General features: G+C 45.0%; 1 protein-coding gene across 2 annotated transcripts in view; it reads right to left on the bottom strand.

Moving 5' to 3' along the window:
* CASS4 (Cas scaffold protein family member 4) overlaps window positions 1-17,775 on the bottom strand; it is a 39,807-nt gene extending 22,032 nt beyond the window's left edge. Inside the window, exon 1 of one of the 2 annotated variants that reach the window (XM_082225959.1) lies at window positions 17,584-17,775. In XM_082225959.1, the coding sequence (XP_082082085.1) occupies window positions 17,584-17,619 (36 nt within the window). In that variant the 5' untranslated portion in view covers window positions 17,620-17,775. Of the gene's footprint in view, window positions 1-15,748; window positions 16,056-17,583 lie in introns of those variants that run through there. The other variant, XM_082225960.1, reaches the window with a different exon arrangement.
* Between the last annotated feature and the right edge of the window lie 7,145 nt (window positions 17,776-24,920).

Genomic DNA, 24,920 nt, shown 5'->3' with positions numbered 1-24,920 from the left:
AGGTTCCTCTGCGTCCATCAGCCTATCTTGTGTCTTGGCTCCATTCAGTCCCAACCTGCCTCTTCCAGAACCTCGTCCCCACCCCATCCTCAAGCAACATCCGTCAAGAACTTCCAGAGTTGGGAGCCCTGCTCTGCCTGGGCTAGAACTAGATCCCAGCAATGAAACATGTCTGTTTTCGGCCAAGGTCTGACACTTATTTACCAGAATAGACATTACAGAGTAGTCATCCACACCCACAGTACCTTGACACGCTCTGCTGCTTTAAGCCTGTCTCATGATGCTACGATAGAGTGGGGCTGGGAGGAAGTTGCTTAATGCAACAGGGGACAGCAAAGTCCCGGGGGAGGCAGGTTTCACTTCACTCCCCCATATGATCCTATTCATGTAAACAGCAGAACTGGCCACCCCTATTTTATGTGCTTACAGGACAGGTGCATATATAAAATACATGTGACTGCGCCATCACGTCTCGTTTATTCCTGAGGTCTTTGGAGAGCTTGATGCTTTCCTCTCAGATTACGAAGTTACCTGTGAGTCATACAAAGTGGGGAGAACCGCTGAAGACCTCGTCCCTTTTGTTCACCCCCTGTGACTGCTGTGTTGAGCATCAGTAGTTAATGTGATGCCGTCTGGATGTTTTAAGACTACAACTCCCGTGTTATGTACTGAGTTGAATAGGATCCAAAATGCAGCAGTGTGATTGGTCCTAGAATAATAGGATCCAGAATGCAGCAGTCTGATTGCTGCACCCAATCCAACCCCAGGTGGAAGTAAATCCGCAACCTGATTGGCCTACAGGAGAATCCTGGAATTAGCCAATCATGTGGGGCCCAGTGTGTAAATAATGTATATAAAGCAGACATTCTGGGGGAGCTGCCATTCCTCCTCACCACTATGAGCTGAATAAAGAGCATGAAATCCACTCTCGACTCTGAGTATATTTCACCCCATCATCCATGGCTGGCTGGGTTGATGGGCCCAAGAACATATGCAGGTACAACATTGGCTATCCCTGGTGTGGAAGATACTGGAGGTGCATAGGTGCCAGCTTTCTGGGGCCTTGGGTGCCCGAGCACCCACCAAATTATGCAACAAAGATGCCCCAGGCACCCACAAATTTCTGTGCCAGGGCCATGCACGCTGCATGGCACCCACGGCCCCAGGCATCCACAATCACAGGGCCAAGCTGGCACTCCTGAGTGCTACTGGCATCTCTTGGACATTGCTTGTGATGCAATTGGTGACAAGCAACACAAATCCTCTCCCCGGATGGGATTCACCTAACAAGCCCCATCAGCATGAGCCCTGTGCAAGGACTTCCACTTCTGCAAAGGGGCTCCCCCCCCACACTTCTTCATGTCCCCTGAAACTGGTTTGGTGGGTGATCAGGAGAACCCCCGAAACAGTATGCAGCAGGAGGAGAGGGGGATTTTTCCACATGGAAAACTGCAATACTTGCACAGACAGAACATTCTTCGCCATCATCATCACCTGTTAAATTTGTTAGTTGCTTTATCTAGCCCAGGCAACCCAAAGCAATTTACAACCAACCATAGTGTGATGCTGAATATCACCTGCCATTTCTCTTTGTACTCAGTAGGATAGCAGGATTAGCCCTGCTGCAACCTGGACAGGAATGCAGTATATTGTGCCTGTTAAACTGGGCAACATTTTCTTTTTGGCATAGAACAAATTAATCAGGTTCCCAAGGCTCAGAGAAGTCAACAGGCCAGGCAAGGTGAGATAATGTTGTAGCTCCTCAGCGTTCCTGTGATAGTAAAGCACATCAAGCAATCAATGCTACTGGGGAAGGCAAACACTGGACACATGTAAACACAAGGCACCAGCAAAGTGCAGGTTTATTGCACAGCAACTGCTGGGCAAGAGCAGTCTATCTGAGCAATCATGACTTACAGTTGTCCACAACTACTCTTAACCCCTCCCCAGCACTGTTTCCTGGAGAGGTGGGAACTGGGAACACACTCTGGATGTCAAAAAGATCAGATGTAGCCCTGTTTTGAGGGCCAGCGTTGATCCTGGAGCCAGGGCATGGTACGGCTGGGGTGGGAGCGTGGCGAATTCCAGAGCTTCCACAGCAAAACAGGAGGTAAACCGCAGGCACTCCTCACTGTGCCAATTTCACCCAGGGCTGCGAAGAATTTCTCACCCAAATTGCAAGTCCCAGGCACAGTGCACGAGGAACACAAGGCTCATATTTTTATCCACAACATTTGCTGAAAAGAAACAGCTGCTCTGGGGCATCAGGGGGAAGGCATGCGCTTGCCAGCTCAGAGGATGAAAGCAACCTGTTGTTGATAACATCGGTTTCTTTCGCAGTGATGGCCTGGGAACAATGGATGTCTTTTAATGCCTGACTTGGCAGCGCTGTGCTTTGCCGACTGCCCAGACAGCTGTCATAGACAGGCGGGAGCAGTCCTGCTTACCTTGTGTAGCAAAGGGCTTCAAACCAACCCGTTTCTTCTTTCAGTTATTACACCCCAACATTCTGTTCTATTTTGGCAATTAAAAAGGAATTCTTGATCTAGCCAAGTGCCACATCGCGCGTCTCTCCAGACAAAGCCTATGTACGTTCGTATCCCACCCATGGGGATTTAACTTTAACGCAGCATCAAAAAATGTGTGATGCAACAGGGGAAGTTGTGCACTAGGCTGGATGGCTTCATAAAATGATTAGACAAGTTCATGGAGAGCATAAACTCCCCACTCTCATCATACTAGAACCCAGGGCGATTCAGTGAATCTGCAGCATGCTAGACCAGCGGCTGGCAGATGAGGAGAAGCACCAGCGAGAAGGAAGGAAGGAAGGGAGGGAGGGAGGAAGGGAGGGAGGGACAAGGTTAGGGAGAGGAGGTCACTCCTTCCCCCTTCTCCCTGTTGTCGTTCGCGCTCCTCATCAACTGCACCAACAGTGACTCAGCCTCCATTTTGGGCTGGCCATCCACCTCCCTCTCATGCCCAATGGTGTCAAGGAAGGGAGGAGATACTCCTGCACTTGGGAAGGATAATACAGCAGTGGCAAGGACAGTGACAGTGCCAACCAACCAACTGGACCCATCCTCTGCCCTGCCCATGCAAACTCACTCTCTCACTTTCCACTGCACCCACTCTCTGCCTGTGCAGCTTTGAGGATGAGCTCTAATATGGGGGGAAAGGAGTCCAAATGGGACACTTTAGTCCAAAAAACGGGACAATCCCATTTTTCTAGGGATGGGTGGCAACCCTACCTCTGCCTACAGCCTGCTTCTAGCTTCTAGCTCTCTCACAGAAAACTCTCGCCTTTGTCCTTCTAACTACCAAGAGCCAGGGAGCTTCCCTCTGGCACAGAGCAGCTTCCTTTGCTTCCATAACGACAACATACTTAGGAGGCCATTACCAAGAAGCTGGTCTGGGACTTCCAACAATTGAATCCTTACTGGGTCTAGTAATTAGGAGGCACTCAGGTATTACCCCCCCCCCCAACACACAACTCACAACTATTGGGATTGGGATAGGGCAAAGCCTGGTGTTTTGCTATTTTCTTTTCACCTGTACAGTGGTACTTCTAGTTATGAACTTAATTCGTTCCGGAGGTCTGTTCTTAACCTGAAACTATTCTTAACTAGAGGCGTGCTTTCGCTAATGGGGCCTCTTGCTGCTGCGCCGCCGGCACACGATTTCCATTCTCATCCTGGGGCAAAGTTCTCAACTTGAGGTAACCCTTCTAGGCTAGTGGAGTTTGTAACCTGAAGCATTTGTAACCCGAGGTGTTTGTAACTCAAGGTGCCACTGTATTACTATAGAACAGGGGTGGGCAGCCAGTGACTCTCCATATGGTCCATACATCCCCATCTTTGGCCATGTTGGCTGGGCCTGAGGATAGGCAAAGAGGCAGCAGAATATCAGTGTCATTTCAAGGCTTGGAGGGAGGGCTGCAGCAGCTTTTCTTGCAGCTCCTGAGCGCATTTAGAAGAAGCAAGCAAAAATAAGGCTAGCAAAAGCAGTTTTCTTCTGCTCAACAATGCATTGAGCCACAGCTTCAAGTGACCCGTCCAATTCCAAAGAGGAAGTCTGTGATGAAATTATTTAAAAACAAATAAATTGCCCTAAATCAGCATAGTTCCAAGGCAGCATGCAGATAGCTCAAGAAAGAGAGAAAGAATAAATAACAGAATTTAGCCCACTATTCAGACTCAAAGCCTGCAATGCAAGATTTTTAGATTATTTCAAATCAATAAAGCATAGGCTGACCTGACCACTTAGCCATCACCCAAAAAAGAGGAAGTGCATCACCAAAAGAGAAAAGAGGGGAAATAATTTGCTTTAATTCTGGGTTCCAAGTTCAGCATCAATGAATCTTGTTCCTCTCCTTTTTTATAATATTTTTATTCATTTTCAAATACAAGTTTATATAGCCAATACCAAAATTTATCACATAACCTTCTTCTTTTTTTACTTCTCCCAGCTTCTCTGCCAATCTTCCGTATTGTTTATTTATTCACACATTTTCTAACTTTAATATTGCCTTTAAAATATAACCTCCCCAATCTTATTCCCTTTTTTACAATATTCCTCATATTTTCACAGAAAACCTACAAGTGTTGTCTGTTCATCACGTATACTTTTCAGATAATCTGTAAATTTCCCCCAGTCCTTGGTGAACTTCTAGTCTCGCAAATATTGAATCCTCCCCGTTAATTTATCCAGTTCTGCAAAGTCAATTTCAATCTCAATTAATCTTAGTGAGAAACCACATTTTGAATACCTCTAAGAGGCTCATCCTAAGAGAACACAAATGACCCAAAGGTCTTAAAACGAGGGTTTTGAGAGTGACAAATTCAAATCTGCTATTATTTTTGTGATTGGATAACATTTAGCTTGGTAAGTCTATGTGTGGTGAAGAAGCACACATACTGCTTTTGGAAAACCAAAGAATTTTAATTTTACCATCTGAAAATGTCAGGTGATGATGATGATGATGATGATGATGATAGATGTTTTAATGTGCTGTAAACTGCGGGTGGCGCTGTGGGTTAAACCACAAAGCCTAGGACTTGCCGATCAGAAGGTCAGCGGTTCGAATCCCCGCGACGGAGTGAGCTCCCGTTGCTCGGTTCCTGCTCCTGCCCACCTAGCAGTTCAAAAGTACGTCAAAGTGCAAGTAGATAAATAGGTACCTCTCTGGCGGGAAGGTAAATGGCATTTCCGTGCACTGCTCTGGTTCACCAGAAGTGGCTTAGTCATGCTGGCTACATGACCCGGAAGCTGTACACCGGCTCCCTTGGCCAATATAGCGAGATGAGTGCCACAACCCAAGAGTCGGCCACGACTGGACCTAATGGTCAGGGGTCCCTTTACCTTTACTAATCTGAACTGAGATGTTTTTCTTAAAAATATAAAGTGGTATAGAAATGAAATGAACAATCAATCAATCAAGGGTCCAGAAGCCCATCATAAAAGCTAGGAGGAGGATCATGGTACGCTTAGCAAATGCCTTAATATGAGGCAAGCTGAAAGTCAAACATATACAATCAATAGGCATTAACTTTCTGCTTCAGGGATACTCCCTCCAAAAAATGCTGCCGCAAGATAAGTGGACAAGATAACATCACCCAAACCCCCTGCATTTCCAAATACAGAAGCCAACCAGAATGGCAGCTGAATCTTACATTGACCCTGATGATGAAAAAAACATTCTCCCCATATCTAAGGGCAGCAAAATACTTTAGCTTGAGAAGATACAGGGCAGCCTTTCTGGAACACAAAGCTCTGTCCTCCAACCTGATGCCATGCCTATCCATTCTGCAGCACCTGACTCTTGAAGCAACAGCCTCACTCTACCCAATGGCAGGACCAGGCCTGCATAATAAACTACTGATGCAATGACTATATAACATTGATTCAACGCTTGCATGGGATCAGTCTTTCTGTGTAGCAGCACCTAGGTGCTGGAACTCACCGCACATTGATAATCGGCAGGCACCTTTGCTATATTGTTTTTGGCACATCCTAAAAAATTTTAAAATGCTTACAAAAGCCTACCCAGAAATGTAATTTACACATGTAATATTATCTGCTGATTATATTTTAAAAATCAACTTATTTTTATTGTTTGGATTCATAGGTGTTTTTAGTAAATATTTTATAAAGTTCTATGCAAACTGCTTAGAGGTTTTTGGTGATTTGGCGGTATCTAAATCCTGTTGACTCTTGAGAGTCCCATGGACTGCAAGAAGAACAAACCTATCCATTCTTAAGGAAATCAGCCCTGAGTGCTCACTGGAAGGACACATCCTGAAGCTGAGGCTCCAAAACTTTGGCCACCTCATGAGAAGAGAAGACTCCCTGGAAAAGACCCTGATGTTGGGAAAGTTTGAGGGCACAAGGAGAAGGGGGCGACAGAGGATGAGATGGTTGGACAGTGTTATCCAAGCTACCAACAAGGAACTTGATGGCCCTTGTGGTCTATTCCAACTCTATGATTCTAACATGAGTTTGACCAAACTGTGGGAGGCAGTGGAAGACAGGAGTGTCTGGCGTGCTCTGGTCCATGGGGTCACAAAGAGTCAGACACGACTAAACACAAATCCTGTTGAATTAAGAAAATGGTCGTGTATAGACACTCTTGAAGAAGACTTACTTCAGTGTCCCTTCCAAGTCTATTTGAGTCTATCTGAGCATTCTGCATTTCCCCTTAGAGTCACACTTCCCATCTGCTTTGAGAAGGTACTATCTTGTGAAAACACAACTTCCTTCTCGTTGCTTGAGGGTTCTGTATATTTTTAGTACCCGCTACTAGCTAGGCAAAATTTTTACCCGTTTTGTCAACTCGTCAACTTTGCTTGCAGGGCAAAGGAGAAGAGGATTTGAAAACGAAATGCAATGCAATGCAGCAATGAAGCCCCACTTCAGGGGGCCCTTTGGGGGCCCAGGAGCACATTTGGAAATCATTAAGAAACTATTGTAGGCAACGCAGAATGACCCTTTCACAGAAGGAAAACTGGCAGCACTCAGGACCTTGAAAAATAGGCAGAGCACCTTAACATGCACTTAAAGCAGTACCATGCCACTTCAAACAGAATCCTGGGAACTGTAGTTTGTTAAGGGTGCTGAAAGCTGTTAGGAGATCCCTTACAGAGCTACGATTCCCAGCTCGGGCCCATATCTCCTTTTTGTCTTAATTCAACTTCGTCTAAGGATATTACTCAGTGAGTCAAATCCTGCTTTTTAAGTTCTCCTTAATGTTTGTCTTTTCCTTCTCTTAGTTTAGAACTCAGTGCCATTATTATTTAAAAGTATTCTTTCATTTTCCTTTCTTTTTTCAGTACCTGCACATTTAACCTCATATCCAAAAGTTTTAACAGGTAAGAGCAGTGGCGTAGCGTTGGTTGTCAGCACCCGGGGCAAGGCAAGTAATTTGCGCCCCCTAACCCGTGGATTTGCGCCCCCTAACCCGTTGATTTGCGCCCCCTAACCCTAACCCCCAGATGTTGCGCCCAGTGCGGCCGGCCCCCCCTGCACCCCCCACGCTACGCCACTGGGTAAGAGTCTTCCTCCCCTTTCTTTAGAGCTCTTGCCTGCAAGGGCATCCTTACAGGATCATTTTCCTGTGAGTAAGAAGTTGCTGAAGTCCTGTGGCGTTTTTTGTAATTCTCATTTATTACCAAATATACAAGTCAAGCGGGTGAAAAACAAGCAGGCAAAACACAGGTAAACCTGGTGGCCACTTACACATTGCCAAATAAGAGAAGATGGGAGGACACATACTTGCATATTTGCTCCCTGTCCCCCCTGGGCGGACTTTGATAATCTTTCATAATATAGTGCCCTGTGTGAGGCCAAAATTTGGCACCCCCAAGTGGATCTTCTCAACTATGGATTTTCTCGGTTTCACACCTGCTTGGCTTGGTGTCCTGTGTAGGGGAACCGCCCACACTGCCCTAAATCCGGCACTGTCCCCCCTCTTCAGATCAAACCTGAATTTCAGCTCTAGACACAGAGGTCTGACCCCTTGAGCTAGCCTTTCCACCTCAAAGGCTGCTGGAAAGATGGCCCCAGAGCCAAGCCAGCCACAGCACCAAGCATTGCTTGGCATATTCAGAGAGCGCCCCTTGGCCGCGGTTATCCACGGGACTTCTTTGAGGTCTTGTTGTGCCGACCATGGCAACCGCACTTGCAGGAAAAGGAAATGAATGCATTTCACACCAGCCAGAGGAAGGCCTGCCCTTTCAGCTCTGCCTCTGCTCTGGAGCATCTTCCACTTTGTCATGTTATTTCCCCCCCCCCCCCGCCTCTCATTTCCCTTTTCGACCTGGTTCAGCGGCAGTGACTCATGTAGCATGATGCCAGCTCAGGAGGACTGAAAGAATGAGAAATTGGGCTCTTGTTCTGCAAACCCAGCCACACCAACATTTATAGCATGTTCACAGTCATGGGATCCTGGGAACTGCAGTTTGTTAAAGGTGCCAAAAGCTGTTCAGAGACCCTTCAGATTAAAGCTGCAGCACCCAGATTCTTTTGGGGGAAGCCACGGCTCTTCAAGTGATATAGGTAAAGGTAAAGGGACCCCTGACTATTAGGTCCAGTCGTGGCCAACTCTGGGGTTGCGGCACTCATCTCGCTTTATTGGCTGAGAGAGCCGGCATACAGCTTCTGGGTCATGTGGCCAGCATGACTAAGCCGCTTCTGGCGAACGGCAGTGCACTTCTGGCAGTGCACGGAAACACCATTTACCTTCCCGCCAGAGCAGTACCTATTTATCTACTTGCACTTTAACGTGCTTTCGAACTGCTAGGTTGGCAGGAGCAGGGACCAAGCAACAGGAGCTCACCCCGTCACGGGGATTCGAACCGCCGACCTTCTGATCGGCAAGTCCTAGGCTCTGTGGTTTAACCCACAGTGCCACCCACGTCCCTCAAGTGTTATAAGAGTACTTTAAAAGTGTTGGTGCTGACCTTTAAAGCCCTAAACGGCCTCGGTCCAGTATACCTGAAGGAGCGTCTCCACCCCCATCATTCTGCCCGGACGCTGAGGTCCAGCGCCGAGGGCCTTCTGGCGGTTCCCTCATTGCGAGAAGCAAAGCTACAGGGAACCAGGCAGAGGGCCTTCTCGGTAGTGGCGCCCGCCCTGTGGAACACCCTTCCAGCAGATGTCAAGGCGATAAACAACTACCTGACATTCAGGAGACATCTTAAGGCAGCCCTGTTCAGGGAAGTTTTTAACGTGTGATATTTTATTGTATTTTTGGTTTTTATGGAAGCCGCCCAGAGTGGCTGGGGAGGCCCAGCCAGATGGGCGGGGTATAAATAATAAATTATTATTATTATTATTATTATTATGATGTGGATGTGACCTATATTACCGTTTTGGCTGCAGTATGGCAAGTGCTATTAAAATACTTGCTTGGTTTTAAAAACCTTAGACCAGGGGTGGGGAAGCCATACCTCTTTGGATATTCTTGGACTGCAGCTCCCATCAGCCGCAATCAGCATGATCAGTGGTGAGGGATGATGGGAGTTGAAGTCCTGCAGCACCTAGAAGGCAATGAGTCCCTCTAACCCTGCCATGGACAATACTATCTGCTGCTCTGGAGTCAGGACTACAGTATAGTGGTCCTTTACATATCCACAGAAAGACAGTGCTGGAGAGTAATTGGTGGGTGTTGAACTTCTTTCAGCCTTTTAAAAGCTTTAGCAGTTCCTGTGCCAACCAGCAAAATGAGCCTCAAATATATTCCTACTACGGGGTGGATATCATAACCACATATTCAAGATCTGGCCCCTCCTGTCCTCTGAACCTCCTAACAGATTTTGTTTTTCATGTAAGAGCCCAACCATCCCTATGACCACTGAGATATATCCCTGGGACAATGGGAGAAGTGACAGTTCCATGTTGAAATCAGCAAGAACTTTATTCCGAACCAGAAACTGACTTTGAAAGGAGGTTATCTGCTAGAATATCAACTTGACCAGTGGTGTGTTTTTAAAGAGTTATTTAAATTTCTAATGTGCCTTAACAAGAGCTATTTTGTTGTTGTTGTTGTTGTTGTTGTTGTTGTAATCCATCTGCCTCAAGAGACAATGGAATGCACCTCCTGAGGTGAAGTCAAATTGCTGGAGTATCACAACGCCTGCTGTGGCTGCAGAGGCTGGTAACTCATAACTAATTTAGGGCTCAATATTCAAGAAGGCAGGTGTGATTCAATGATGAAAAAGGATCTCGGGTGCCACTGTTGTCTGTAGTTGCTGATGAACACTGGTGACAGCTTCAAGAATGGAGCTGCACCAAAATTCCACATGTATTTTGCCATTTGGCGGATTTATTACATTTAAAACCAGCGTTTTTAAATGTATTTATCAAATTTTGTTGGGGATCTCTGATACTTAGCAACACTTGGCCCAAAGACTCTTGACATCCTTTAAATCAGGCATAGGCAAACTCCGCCCCTCCAGATGTTTGGGACTACAATTCCCATCATCCCTAGCTAACAGGACCAGTGGTCAGGGATGATGGGAATTGTAGTCCCAAACATCTGGAGGGCCAGAGTTTGCCTATGCCTGCTTTAAATGAATGATTCTAACTTCCCAGATTCAAGCAATCTCATTCCTTCTAACATAAACAATGAATTTTTTGCCTCTGTGGAACATTTCCAGGTTCTGCCTTATATTTGCTATGGATTGATGGGAGCTCTTTCTACCTGCTGATAAAGCCTGGAGAATTGTTGTTTTCCTGGAATCCAATAACTGGCTCCTCCAACTCAATCAATTGTTGCAAGCTGAGTAGTTTATTTTATTCCTTCCCGGCGTTAATTCCTACTAAACTGTTGCTTTGCCTGCCTGCCTGCCTTCAGGCCATGCAAGAATTTGCCTTGCACCATGTCAGACCATTACCTCATCTAATCTTCAAGGCTTCAGGTCCGTCCCTGTGTCATTTCCTAATCCAAACCTACCTGGAGCTTCCCACATTTCAAACATATACATAGATCACCTGTATGACCAGTTAAATTTATCAGAGCAAGCCTGGAGCCATGGAGAGAGGCTGCCAATCAAAATAGACACCATTGGAGTGGATGGATCAATGATTCAAAAAAAATTCAGCACCATACAGGTAGAGGAAGGCAAGCTGAGAAAGGCAGCATAAGGCTGATTTACATGTACATATATGCATGTGTATCAATTGAAATCTTATCATTAAATGAGTTATCACTTGATGTTGCACATGAGCAATCTGTGGGAAAGCATTGTACTTGAAGCAGTTGGGAAAGGGCTGTAGCTCAGTGGTAGAGCATCTCCCCAACCCATGACATCCCCAGGTAGGGCTGGGAGAGAGCCCTGTCTCAAATTCTGGAGTCTCACTGCCAATCAGCATAGATGGACCAATCAGTGAGCTAGATGGACCAATAGCTTGACTCGGTATATTGTCCCATGTTCCAGTCTCACACCTTCAGAGCATATTCAGGCTCTATTCAGGCATTCCACTTAAGGGTTAAATCAACACATGATGGGGTAGAGCATGGGTAGGCAAACTAAGGCCGGGGTGTGTGTGGATCTGGCCCAATCGCCTTCTAAATCCGGCCTGCGGACAGTCCAGGAATCAGCGTGTTTTTACATGAGTAGAACGTGTGTTTTTATTTAAAATGCACCTCTGGGTTATTTGTGGGGTATAGGAATCTGTTCATCCCCCCCCAAAAAAAATATAGTCCGGCCCCCCAAAAAGTCTGAGGGACAGTGGACCGGCCCCCTGCTGAAAAAGTTTGCTGACCCCTGCGGTAGAGGGACTGTTCCCAGCAGACCCAGGCCCATGTTCCACCCCAGAGTGACCCCTCCCTCTGGCCCAAAAGCTTTTTATACCAACAACTCCCATAAAAATGGTCTACAAGCAACCAGGTTTGTCATCCACCAAGTCCTGCCAATTTGTGCTCAACCACAATCATCCTCAGAACAATGGCACTGTGATGATTACCTACACACCTGTACAGCTAGGGTGGCAAATTTTCCCATCCTTGGCGGGCCAGATCCAGCACCCCCAACAAGGCACTCTGATGGGTAGATGGGTTCGGCCACCTGTCAACACTGGTTGACCCATATTTCCTTTGCAGTGTGACCTGAATTCAAGCAAGATCCCTGCCAATTAATTCTCCAATACAACTCCAATCAGCTACACTCCATAGTGTGACAACATACTCACAACTGACTTGGAGCAGTTAGCTCCTGCTCCCAAAGACCTTTCCTCTACCGAAGATAACATGAATTGCACTGCCACCCGGAATCCTTGGGAAGAAGCATTTGGGGATTCCACCAGGACTGTGACAAGAAGATTGTCTCACCTCTTATATATCCCATTGATCACTTGTGCTCTAGAGATGAGGGTCTCCTGCAGACACCATGTTATCAAGAGTTTCATTCTGCACAGTGTAGGAATTGTCCTTTAGTGTTATGACATCTGCCCTCTGGAATTCCTTCCTGTTAAATATTAGACATTTCTGTTGCCTTTTCTGCACCTACCGAAGACCGTCCCACTTTCAACAAGCCTTTTAAACTGAGATCTTTCCCAGTCTGCATCTGTATTGGAATTGTATTGGAGTATGGATGTTTTCACTGTTGTTGTTTGCCACCCTGGGTTCCACCCTGGGAGGATGGGCAGGATATAGATTTTACAAATAACAGTAAGGATAAAGATGACTGAGATCATCTTCAAAGGCCCTTCCCTGAATACCTCTGCCTTATACGTGATCAAAGATAAGGTCTTTTTATTCATCTCCCATCTTTTGGAACAATCATCCCTGAGAAGCTTGCCTTGAACTAGGTGAAGACATTGCATTCTAACATGCCTTTTAATGTGTTATTTAAATTTATTTTGCTACTCATATGTTTTCCTCAGAGCTATGTTTTATCTATTATTTGAATACTACATGCTTGTTTGCTGTTAAAAATATGTACTGATATCTCTCAGGTGTCCTGGAAGTAGAATTGCTGAAGGACATGGTATAATCTTTTAAAACAACTGCGTAATTTCTACTCCACTATCAACCTGAATTAGACAAATCTATGTAGCAGGTTCACTTTCTGGACACCCCATTAGAATTATGCAATGGCTTGTAGAACTGCTACCTTATGCCTGATTTAAAAATGCTGCTCACCAGCAATAGGCCACCTAGCAGAAACCCAGAAGTCAGTGAGAGAACATTTCAGTCTTCTAGGCTAGTCTCCCCTCAAATTCACCACACTATTTGTTTGTTTGCTTTTGGTCATTTATGTCCCACCTAATCGCTGAAGTTTCTAACTACTAATACAACAAAAGACTTTGAAGGAAAGCTCAGTATTCAACTGCCATGTCGATTAAGGTCAATTTGGCCTTAATCTAGATTGCGGGCCTCTTTCCCACAACATGTCCTTATTAAATTACCACAGCATAGCTAGAAAGATGGCATTATCTTGAGCGATTATCACATCACCAGCATCATATTGCATTACTGTATTATCACCATGCCTCCTGTGGTGAATGGGTTGACCCATTCTTGTCTTGTATACATTTGGGCATTCCATAAAAATGCCACAGATCTAATGCTTCTCTTTGTAATTCATGACTCTAGTATTTACAACCCCCTGACACCATTTTTCTGCATCAAAGTATGGATATTAGTTTAGCAAGGATAACCCTTCAGCATCTGACACACTGGGTTTTGTAGTCCACAAAAGCTTATTCTACAATAAATATGTTAGGTTCACATCCATACCATAACACATGGTTTTCTCCAAAGAATCTTGGGAACTGTAATTTACTCCTCACAGAACTACAATTTCCAGCACCCTTCAGTTCCCAGGATTCCTTGGGGGAAGATATGCGTGTTAAACTTGTTTTAAATGATGGTATAGTTGTGACCTGAGACTTTTAGGTGCCACAAATTATTCATTGATTTGCTGCAACATAGCTACTCCTCTGGAGTGGACAGAAGTTGCTGTTTAAGCTGCTCAGCTATGAGCAAATAAACACAAAGTCCTTGCTGAGATTCCCAGACAAGTCAAACTGAAACAGCACTCTGAACTGCCATCACTTTATGTTTGACAAGACCCATTTAAAGGCAGACTGGCACGTCACAGTTTTAAAAGTTTGCAATTAAAAAGCTGTGTTGGAATACTGTAGACCTGTAAATATTTGCTCCACCCCCTCCCCCCTTTCCACTTTATGGCAGCAAACTTATGCATTCTTCCTTGCCAGTAAATCCCGTAGAATAAAATTATAAAGAAGACTTGCAGCATCTTAAATTTATTATGGTATATGTTTTCATGGACTAAAGTCCACTTCATCAAATATATGAAGCACTGCCCTAAGTTGGCAAGTACAGTGGTACCTCAGGTTACAGATGCTTCAGGTTACAGACTCCGCTAACCCAGAAATAGTACCTCGGGTTAAGAACTTTGCTTCAGGATGAGGAGGCCCCATTAGCTAAAGTTCAGGTTAAGAACAGTTTCAGGTTTAAAATGGACCTCCAGAACGAATGAAGTTCTTAACTGAGGTACCACTGTACGTATACAGATGGGTGCCAAGAGAGAAAATATGTAGACCATGAAGTCAGAGGGAAATGAAATGCAAAAAAGAAAAAAGAAAAAAGACAATAGATTGTCATTCTAATAAATTCACTATCTAAAGCAGTGGTTCCTAAACTTTTTTGGGGTCACAGTCCCCTTTGAGAATCTGATGCAAGCCTAGATCCTCTCTCCAGAACAATGGAGACAACATTTTGCACACAACATTTTGCATACAATTTATCTTGTTGCATGGAGGTGGGGTCAGAAAGTTTTTGTGCATCAGTGAAGACAATACTAAGCTAGGGGGACCAGTGGTCTGGCTCAATACAAGGCATCTTCCTGTACTCATTCTTTGCAACAACTAATCAATACGCTGCAAGCAGTAGCCGGTCCACCCAGCAAATGGTCTATGTGAAAGAAAGACCATATTGGGGCCACTTTGGACAGATTCAGGACCGCAGTTCACTGGTAGAGCACCTGCCTTGAATTCAGAAGTTCTAGCCTCAGTGTCTCCAGGTAAAGTTGGGAAAAGCTGTTCCCAGAAATCGCGGAGAGCTGCTAGAAGTCAGAGGAGACGGTGGTGAGCTAGATGGACCAGTATTCTGATGATGCTGTACAAAGCAGTTTCCTATCTTCCTCCCAAGCAGTTACAAGTAGCCTTTCTCAAAATAAAGGGTGGGTGGGTTAGGCATTTCTGATGTTCAGAAATGCATTTCAACTCATCTAAAAGATTATCAAAGTAAAATGGAGAAACTGAACACCCACAATCAGTACAGCGTATCTTTTCTACAAGAGGGCAAGGGCATTCAAAGAGCGGTTGTCTCCCCCAAACAATCACACACAAACCTCCTCTCCGTTCTCGCATATATCAGCTTCTCTTTTCAGAAATCAAAGCTGCAACCCTCAGAACCTTTACTAGAGAGGAAGCCTCACTGAGGTCTGTGGAATTTACACCTGAGTAAGCATGTTCGTTTATGGACTGAATCGTAGGGGAAGGGTGAGGGCAGAGATGCATGATTTTAAAGTACCGGCATTCACCAATGACATGAAAAACAATGACAGCATCTACAGAGGAGATGCCCCCAAAGTGTAGATACACCATATGAAATAATTTCATTTTAAAAATAAACCAAATCTTCAAATAAATGCCGCTTAGAAACAACAATGCCCCATCCCCATGAAAACAGAACAGAGCTCAAGGAAACGTCCGCTACACTCACGTTGACTTTCATTTTGCTGTTTTCAGCTGGGAGCCTCTACTCGTCCATCATCCAAATCGCACCCTCCGGATAGACTCTCTTATTCCTGTCTCTCTTTTTTTCTCTTGTCAAAAGGGGGCAAACAATCAAGCTGGTCTGCAGCACGGCAAGGTTTCCTTGCAGACCTTTTGTGCAGCCTCCTTGCATGGGGAAGTAGCTTTCGAGTGAAGCGAGCAGCCCTCGGGGATGAAAGGCGAGGAGCTAATCGCGCAGCAAATTCCCTTCCAGCGCAGCAATTGGCTTGTAGTTATCTCCATGCAAATGAGGACATCCCATCTCCCACCCCTGAGGATTTTGGTGCCTCTAGTGTCAAGGGGGTAAAGGAAGGAGGTGAAATAAAAGCCCAAACAGGGAGTGTTCTTGTTCTTAGATCTCCAACACTTTAGAAACAGCACATCACTGACTATAATGCAAAAAATAAAAAAATGTCTGGGCAGGGCAGATTTTGAGGATGTTTTCCCAGCAGGCTTGCAAGAACCCAGCTGATGTTTCAAGGTTCGGTCTTGGGCGATGGTGGCGGCTTTGAATTATCCCTGCTCACTCCACCGAGGCTGTCCTGCCTCAGTGAACCCCCTTCAAACTACAAAAACAAAGGCTTCGTAATGGCATCGCTTTAGAGGCACACACAGAGAAGGAGAATCGCGAAGAACAAAGCACATTAGCCCCACGAAAATGAAATACTTTCACTGGGGCCCGGCTATTCAAATTGACCATCTGGTCTTCTTGGCTAGAATCTGCTGCTTAATCACTTTTTAACATGCACCGGTTCTGTGCAATGATCCCCCCGCCCACCGCCCCCGGTTCCTTTTACTCATCATCACCCCTTTCCCTTTGTCTTTTGAATTAGACCTTCCTCTTTTCAGAGAAACAATATTTCTGAGAATAAAATGCACACACACACTAGCAAATATTCGATTTACGGTGTCAATATGGCACTACCTTTAACTCAAGACAGGCTTAGGGGAACCTCCAGGTTTACAGAAGTACAGTGGTACCTCGGGTTACAGGCGCTTCAGGTTACAGACTCCGCTAACCCAGAAATAGTACCTTGGGTTAAGAACTTTGCTTCAGGATGAGAACAGAAATCGGGGGGGCGGCGGCGGCGCAGCGGCAGCAGGAGGCCCCATTAGCCAAAGTGGTACCTCAGGTCAAAAACAGTTTCAGGTTAAGAACAGACCTCCAGAGCGAATTAAGTTCTTAACCCGAGGTACCACTGTATGCAAAATCTTTTGGGGAGGGGGCAGAACCCTCAAAGAGGGAAATTCCCTGAAACAGTCCAATGGGGACTCAGCGGCCACAGAAGACTGACCGATTCTTGAGACCCCTGCCCCACAGAAAACCCATGTTAGAAGAGAGCATAGTTCACTGGCTGGAACTGTGACCATGAGCAACCACTACAAAGAGAATTTCTTCAACAGTTTTTCTTAGGCCAGTGTACAAGGACAAATGCAGTTGTGTTTATTTCTGCCCTGTTCGTTTCTGAACATATTGACAATAAAATAATAATTTAGATTTCCTCATTGCATCCTACCAGACTTACAGTGCAATCGTATATATGTCTACTCAGAGGTAAACCACTTTCATATGTGTGCGTATTGGAAGGATACAAATTAATTTTATACATGCTTAGTCAAAAGTTCCATTGAGTCCAATATAGTTTATTCCCAGGAAAGTGTGCATTGGGTTTCAACCTCACACTTACATGGGAGTAAGTTGCAGTGTAGAACTTACTTCTGAGTAGTCATCAATAGGCTTGACTCTCTTAAATTCCATCACATTGTTCTCTGCTGACCTACCTTTGCAAATCTGCTATGTCCAATATTTCTATCCATAGTTGTTACCAATAACTGTTGCCCCTTCCTATATCATCATCAGCCATCAAAGCTTTCGTTTTGCAAACTTCTGTGTATGTCACAAAATATATATTTCAAGAAAAAGGATCCAAAATAATATTCTTCACAAGGCACTGGTGGGGAACAATGAACAAATGTTCCTGGAAAAAGGGAATTTCTAAGGCCACAGACAATCAGTACAAAGCATGAGAGAAGGGATTCAAGTTACAAAGTGAAGTTCGTTCTCATGACAGTCTTTCTGCAAATAACCCACACACAGGAAAAAGACACACAATATTTTCGCTTTGCTTCATCTTCCTGTGGTTCCTATTTTAGACAGATGACAGGAGGAACAGCCTGACTTGTTAGCTGCAGGCGTCTTTTAAAAAACTTCGCCCATCAGGTGCTTGACTTCCAGAATGGGACAACATAACAGTCACATATTTTAAAAGAGCATTTTTCTTGATAGACGACACTGGAAATGCCACCAGGAGCTGGGGGACATACTGGTTCCAGCCCAAACAATTTATATACAGCACAGTTGCAATCTACACAAGTCTCTTGGTGGAGGCTAGGGGATGGGCAGGAGAAAAATTCTACTAACAAAATTACAAGTTTGTGTGCTCTGAGGGAAGTCCCAGAGAGTTCCAATAAAGCAAGGATCACTTAGCGGGTAACTAGAGGGATCAATGGGATGCGGGTGGCGCTGTGGGTTAAACCACAAAGCCTAGGACTTGCCGATCAGAAGGTTGGCGGTTCGAATCCCCGCGATCGGGTGAGCTGCCATTGCTCGGTCTCTGCTCTTGCCAACCTAGCAGTTCGAAAGCACATCCAAGTGCACGTAGATAAATAGGTACCGCTCTTGCGGGAGGGTAAACGGCTTATCCGTGTGCTGCTCTGGTTCGCCAGAAGCGGCTTAGTCATGCTGGCCTCATGACCCGGAAGCTGTACGCTGGCTCCCTCGGCCAATAAAGCGAGATGAGCACCGCAACCCCAGAGTCCGCCACGACTGGACCTAATGGTCAGGGGTCCCTTTACCTTTTAGAGGGATCAATGTCTCTCCACAACTATTCCACTGGGCCCAAATGAGGACTTGGTAAGACCTCTCTGAATCCAGCTGTGTCAGGAAATTTCTAGGCAACCTCCAATATTCCATTCTCGGCCAAAATGCTTGAGCATGTGACAGCATCTCCACTCTAGGTCTTTCTGTGTGGTTCATCTAGAGCCATTTCAACAGGGCCAGCCCACCCTTGAGGCAGTCACCTCAGGCAGCAGATTGGGGAACAGTTGGGAGAGGTGGCAGATATGGGTCCATGCTACTCACCACGCCCTTGGCTTGTCACCCACCTCCTTCTCTGCCTGCTGCAGGTGGTGGTGCCTTCAGTGTGGCAGCTTTGATGGGCTTTGGGAAAGGTAGCTTCAGGGGGCAGTGCCATTTTCTGTTTCGCCTCAAGTAGCAAAACGTCCTGGGCCAGCTGTGCATTTCAATTTGGTTTCAGGCCCACTGATATGACTGAGGCAGCTTTGGTCCGCTTAGTAGGTAGTTTATGCTGGGAGCAAGATGGGGGGGGGTGTTGCCATGTTGGTCCTCTTACCAGCTTTTAATACCATCAGCCGTGGTATACTTCTGGTTCTCATGGCTGGGATGGGACTAAGTGGCACTGGTTTGTGGTGGTTCCAGTCCTTCCTGGAAGACTAGTTTCAGAAGGTCATGCTGGGAGACTCATGTTTGGTGCTTCAGCTATTTGCCCACGGTGTGGGTGGCCAATCGCATACTGTCAGTTGCTGATTTTACAGTTACCACATATCAAATGCAGGAATGAACAGGGATGCTTAAAAAATTCCCTGGAAGTACCGTATTTTTCGCTCTATAAGACGCACCAGACCACAAGACGCACCTAGTTTTTGGAGGAGGAAAACAAGAAAAAAAATATTCTGAATCTCAGAAGCCAGAACAGCAAGAGAGATTGCTGTGCAGTGAAAGCAGCAATCCCTCTTGCTGTTCTGGCTTCTGGGATAGCTGCACAGCCTGCATTCGCTCCATAAGACGCACACACATTTCCCCTTACTTTTTAGGAGGGAAAAAGTGAGTCTTATAGAGCAAAAAATACGGTAAATAACAAGGGTAGTAGAAGCACCTCAATGACCTAGCTCCTTTATTTATGAGTTGTAAAAATTACTGAAATAACAAATTACAAGGATTTTGAATACTGTACCAAAAAGCCCTATTTAAGTGCTTAACAACCCAATTCAAATACTCACAAGTAATTCCCATTAAATTCCCTGGGTCTCACTCTGATGTATGAGTGCAAAAGACAGTACCCAATTATTATTTTCTCGCAGCAGGCCTCAGACTACTGCAAAGCAACCTCATTCATATCTGTAGACAAGACAAAGAATGGGTGATCAATCAAGAAAGGCACCCAGCCAATTCCCACATGCGCAATAAAATCCCCACCCCTTCTGGCCAATTCACCTCCAATAGGTTGATGTTTCAAGGTCTGAATCCCATTCAAGATTTCTCTCTTAGTGCAGAAGCCACAGCACCCAAATTAGTAAATTGGTACCAAGTGTGCTGAATTTGTTATTTTTTTTTGGCAAGATCTATACCTCAAGCAATTGGAAAACAAGTGGTGACCTTGGAATTCTCACTGTCTTATGTGGGATTTATTTTACATTATTGGTTTCCTGGTCCTAGTTCCTTTTTTGACAGAGAGCTGTGGGAATACCCTAAATAGTTTATAAAATTATAAAATATGACTTATAATACCCCATATCATATATTCTCCACTACTGGAAAGCTCTCCCCTTCAAGATTCTTTGGGACAAAATGTATTCCCCCCCCCCCCACGAAGCACTTTAATGAGCAATGACCCCAGTCCTTAGGCAGCCCAAAATAAACATTGGGTCACCTCAAATGACACCACCAGGGGAAAGCCCCCCCCCCATGACATGTCATCAGAGTTGAGTCCGGCCCACTGCTTTCGGCTTGTGCAAGTCACTGTCAACTAGAGCAACTTTGCAAGAAACGTCACTATTTCACAGGTCAAATGAAATGTTTTGTTTACCTTGGACATACAAGAGATGCGGGTGGCGCTATGGGTTAAACCACAGAGCCTAGGATTTGCCGATCAGAAGGTCGGTGGTTCGAATCCCCGTGACGGGGTGAGCTCCCGTTGCTTGGTCCCTGCTCCTGCCAATCTAGCAGTTCGAAAGCACATCAAAGTGCAAGTAGATAAATACTGCGGGAAGGTAAACGGTGTTTCCGTGCGCTGCTCTGGTTCAGCAGAAGTGGCTTAGTCATGCTGGCCACATGACATGGAAGCTGTACACCGGCTCCCTCGGCCAATAAAGCGAGATGAGCGCCACAACCCCAGAGTTGGTCACGACTGGACCTAATGGTCAGGGGTCCCTTTACCTATATGGTCTAGCTTGTTTGTTTTCAAATGAGTCATCATAATGATCATCTTCAAATAGATATTCACCATCCTCTGAACTGAAGTCTTGGCTTACCACAGTTGGGGTGTTTGCACATATCAGTGCACTTGAGGCCTTGTTTCATACACCCACATCATGGTCCTTCACACTTTGTAGGCTAGTAGACTGAGACTGGCCTCAGATGCTGGCAGATTCTTCTCCCCATGGGGAACCAACTGCTCACTTCCATCTCTGCCTTCCAACTTCCAGCTCCTGCAAGTGGACTTGCTGTTCTTGGGTCCTGCTCTGAACACCTTCTCCATATCACGGCCGAATACTTTGCACGTTGAGCAGGTTTCACAAAAGTATTTTCTTCTTCTTTGGCAATCACTTGTAGCCGAGTAAGATTGTCTTCCATATACACGGTTTTAACAATGAGTCCGTGACTGTGAAGGCCAATTCTGGATCCACACGTTCCACAGTGGGGACAGGTTTTGGGGCAGGAGTTGATCACAGTGAGGGTTTGCCAAGCGTGCCTTCCTCTTAGCTCACTACTCACTTTCGTCCTGAGTTCGAGCATCTTCAAAGTCCATGACACATTTAGTAGAGGCTGCTCTCCAAATGGAGCACGTGCAGGCCAGTGTTTCCCGGTTGTTGGTGTTCATACTACATTTTTAAAGATTTGCCTTGAGAGTGTCTTTGAACTTCTTTTGTTACAGGGAACCATGCAGAGGGCCTTCTTGGTAGTGGCGCCCTCCCTGTGGAATGCCCTCCCACCAGATGTCACAAGAGAACAACAACTACCAGACTTTTAGAAGACATCTGAAGGCAGTCCTCTTTAGGGAAGCTTTTAATGTTTGATGTATCACAGTATTTTAATATTTTTTTGGAAGCCGCCCAGAGTGGCTGGGGAAGCCCAGCCAGATGGGCGGGGTATAAATTTTTTATTATTATTATTATTATTATTATTATTATTATTATTATTATTATTATTATTATTATTATTATTATTATTATTTGCTGACCACCAGCATTACGCTTACCATTTTTAAGTTCGAAATAGAGTAGTTGCTTTGGAAGACGATAATCAGGCATCCGAACATGACCAGTCCAACCAAGTTGATGTTGAAGAATCATTGCTTTGACACTGGCGATCTTTGCTTCTTCCAGTACAAAACAGTATCCGTATGGCAGCAGTTGGTACCTCTCCTTACTTGCTCCAGGCACAGAGCAGAGCACCCATGCCTGCTGGCACCTCCCACTAGTGCATGGATGGTATCATTGGACTTACATATGAAACACCACTCATGCCTGAACGTTTTTATTATTTTTACCCTATTCCATTTATATTCCACCTTCTTCTCCAAGCTCAAGGCAGCATACATGGTTCTTGCCTCCTTATTTAATTTGCACAAGCCTGTGCGGGTAGGTTAGGCTGAGAGGCAGTGAGTGGCCCAAGGTCACCCAGTGAGCTTCATGGCTGAGTGGGATTTGAACCCTGGTCTCCCAGGGCCTAGTCCAACCCTAATCACTACACCACACTGGCTCTATGTTGGAAATAAAGGGAATGACAACATAAGAAAGCCAAGGTGTTCTGTCTTGAACGGGTGGGTTTTATTTTAAAGCTTCAACTCCCCCTTAATCTCATTCTTGGATTTACTTCTCCCCAGGACTCATCCTTGCTTTGTCCCCTTGCTACTGGGCACATCTGGTTAAGCCAGGCTGATAGGAGAGCAAGCAGGAGGAGAGAAAGAGGGACCAGCTGCTGACTTTTCTAATTTATATGCAGGAGATACAGCAAGGATCACACGGGGAGCTGTCACCTAGGGCAGCCTCCTTTCCGCATAAAATACCTAGAATTTAGCAACCATTTCAGACCCCTGTATACTCCTTTTCTCTTCACTCACTTTCTTACCACCATCTATTGTGTACTGTAGGCTATGCCAGTTTGTCCAAGCTTCTCAATACATTGGGTCCTGCTGACACTTGAGAAAAGCTTTTAACATAATTAAGATTTCAACGGATGCCATCTGCTTATTTGAATGGCAGGCACCATCATATCCCAGTAAAAATACATTGTGTATCTGAGGAAACAGCTGTATAGGAGACTTAGTTCATTATTTATTGTGCTTCCCTTTATATGCCTATCCTAGAAAGAAATTACCTTATTTTGTGTCGCAATGTAGTGGGTGGGCAATTCAGGACATAATGATCTGTCTGCTGTCTGATGAACACAAGTATATGTCCTATTAAGTTGCTTTATTTGCAATTGCAACGAAGAAAATCCAAGTGAGAATTCTGAACCCAAGTGGCCTACAAAGGTGACTTGTTATCTGGAGAAAGCTAAAATGAACAGCAACCCTAAGAAGTCTTGAGGTTGATTTTGCCAAGTCGAGGCAATGCAACTGAAAGTTATCTAAAATGAATCTCCGGATGAAAACAATATTACAATAAAAAACCCTTTTATACACTGCTAGGCGTATAATCAGTAGCTTAATGAAAATGCTGCTCTCCTTTTAAACTGGACATGCTGGCTGACATTTTCCTAGAGAAAATGAATCTTAGTAATCTAAAAGTTGGGATCCAAGACTGCTTTGAAATTGAGAACTATCAAGGAAGACATCTAAAACAGAGCACAAGCTAAATGAGATGTGTAAAAAGCAACATGGGTTTTGGTTTTTTGTATCATTTCTGCAGTGCAACAAAGGTTTCACTTCTTCTTAGGAGTAAAACTATTTTGGTGCTTTAAAGTAGTTAGCCAAAAGAGCCTAAAAAGCAAAACTTGAGAAGGCTAAGAAGCTGAACGCTAGAGCAGCATATGCAGTACTTCACTGTCTATTTAAACGGTTATAATGTAACACACAGCATTATACAGTGGTGCCTCGCAAGACGAAAAGAATCCGTTCCGCGATTCTCGTTGTCTAGCGGTTTTTTCGTCTTGCGAAGCAAGCCCATTGATTAGCGCTACAGCGGTCTAGCGGCTTTCCCTGATCAGCTGTTAAGCGGGTTTTTCAGCGGAACAGCTGATAGGCGGCTTAGGAAAAGGGGGGGAGCGAAAAAAACCCGCGGGGACGCGCAAGATTTTTTCGTCTTGCGAAGCAACCCCATAGGGAAATTCGTTTTGCGAAGCGCCTGCAAAACGGAAAACCCTTTCGTCTAGCGGGTTTTCCGTCTTGCGAGGCGTTCGTCTTGCGGGGCACCACTATAAATGAGAAAATGAGCCAATGTCACTTACCATGTGTTCCTTAGACATGTATTACAAAAAATATATATTTAATTCAATCTGTGGTTAAGCAGGAATGTCTCTGGCCAATCTCTGATAGGCATTAATAACAACTAAGTAACATCTCATCTCCCATGCTATTCTCATAAAGCTTTCATGTGGAAATTAGCTCTACACTTCACAAGTGTGTACGGAGAAGAGATTGTCATAACGAAGGAACTAATAATGGAGAAAATATTACCATCAGGGACTTCTTAGGGATCACTCCCAGATTGTTTGATATGTCCTTTAGAGACCCAACAAAAACTGGACTATGACACTACAAAACTTTACCTAACAAATGTATCTGGATCCAAGAACATCATACGAACCTGCTGGACAGACCAATGGTCCCAGGTAAACCAGATCCTTTTCTCACAGTGGCCAAACAGATGCCACACTTCCCTCTCCTGCAGTCTTCCACAACTGGTACTCAGATGAGTATTGTGCCCAAAACCATGGAGGCAAAGCACAGCCATCATTGTCACTGATAGCCTCTACCTCCATGAGTTCGTCTAATCCTCTTTTAAAGCCAGTACACTGCTTCCAGTACACACGAATTCCATATTCTGACTATGCACTGTGTGAAAGTTTTGATGTAACTTTAAACAGATTGGCTAAA

This window comes from Podarcis vaucheri, assembly GCF_965113315.1.
Source record: "Podarcis vaucheri genome assembly, chromosome: 6".
NCBI classification, from domain to species: domain Eukaryota; kingdom Metazoa; phylum Chordata; class Lepidosauria; order Squamata; family Lacertidae; genus Podarcis; species Podarcis vaucheri.
Note: the sequence above shows the minus strand (reverse complement) of the source record. Positions and strands in the feature narration are given on the sequence as shown.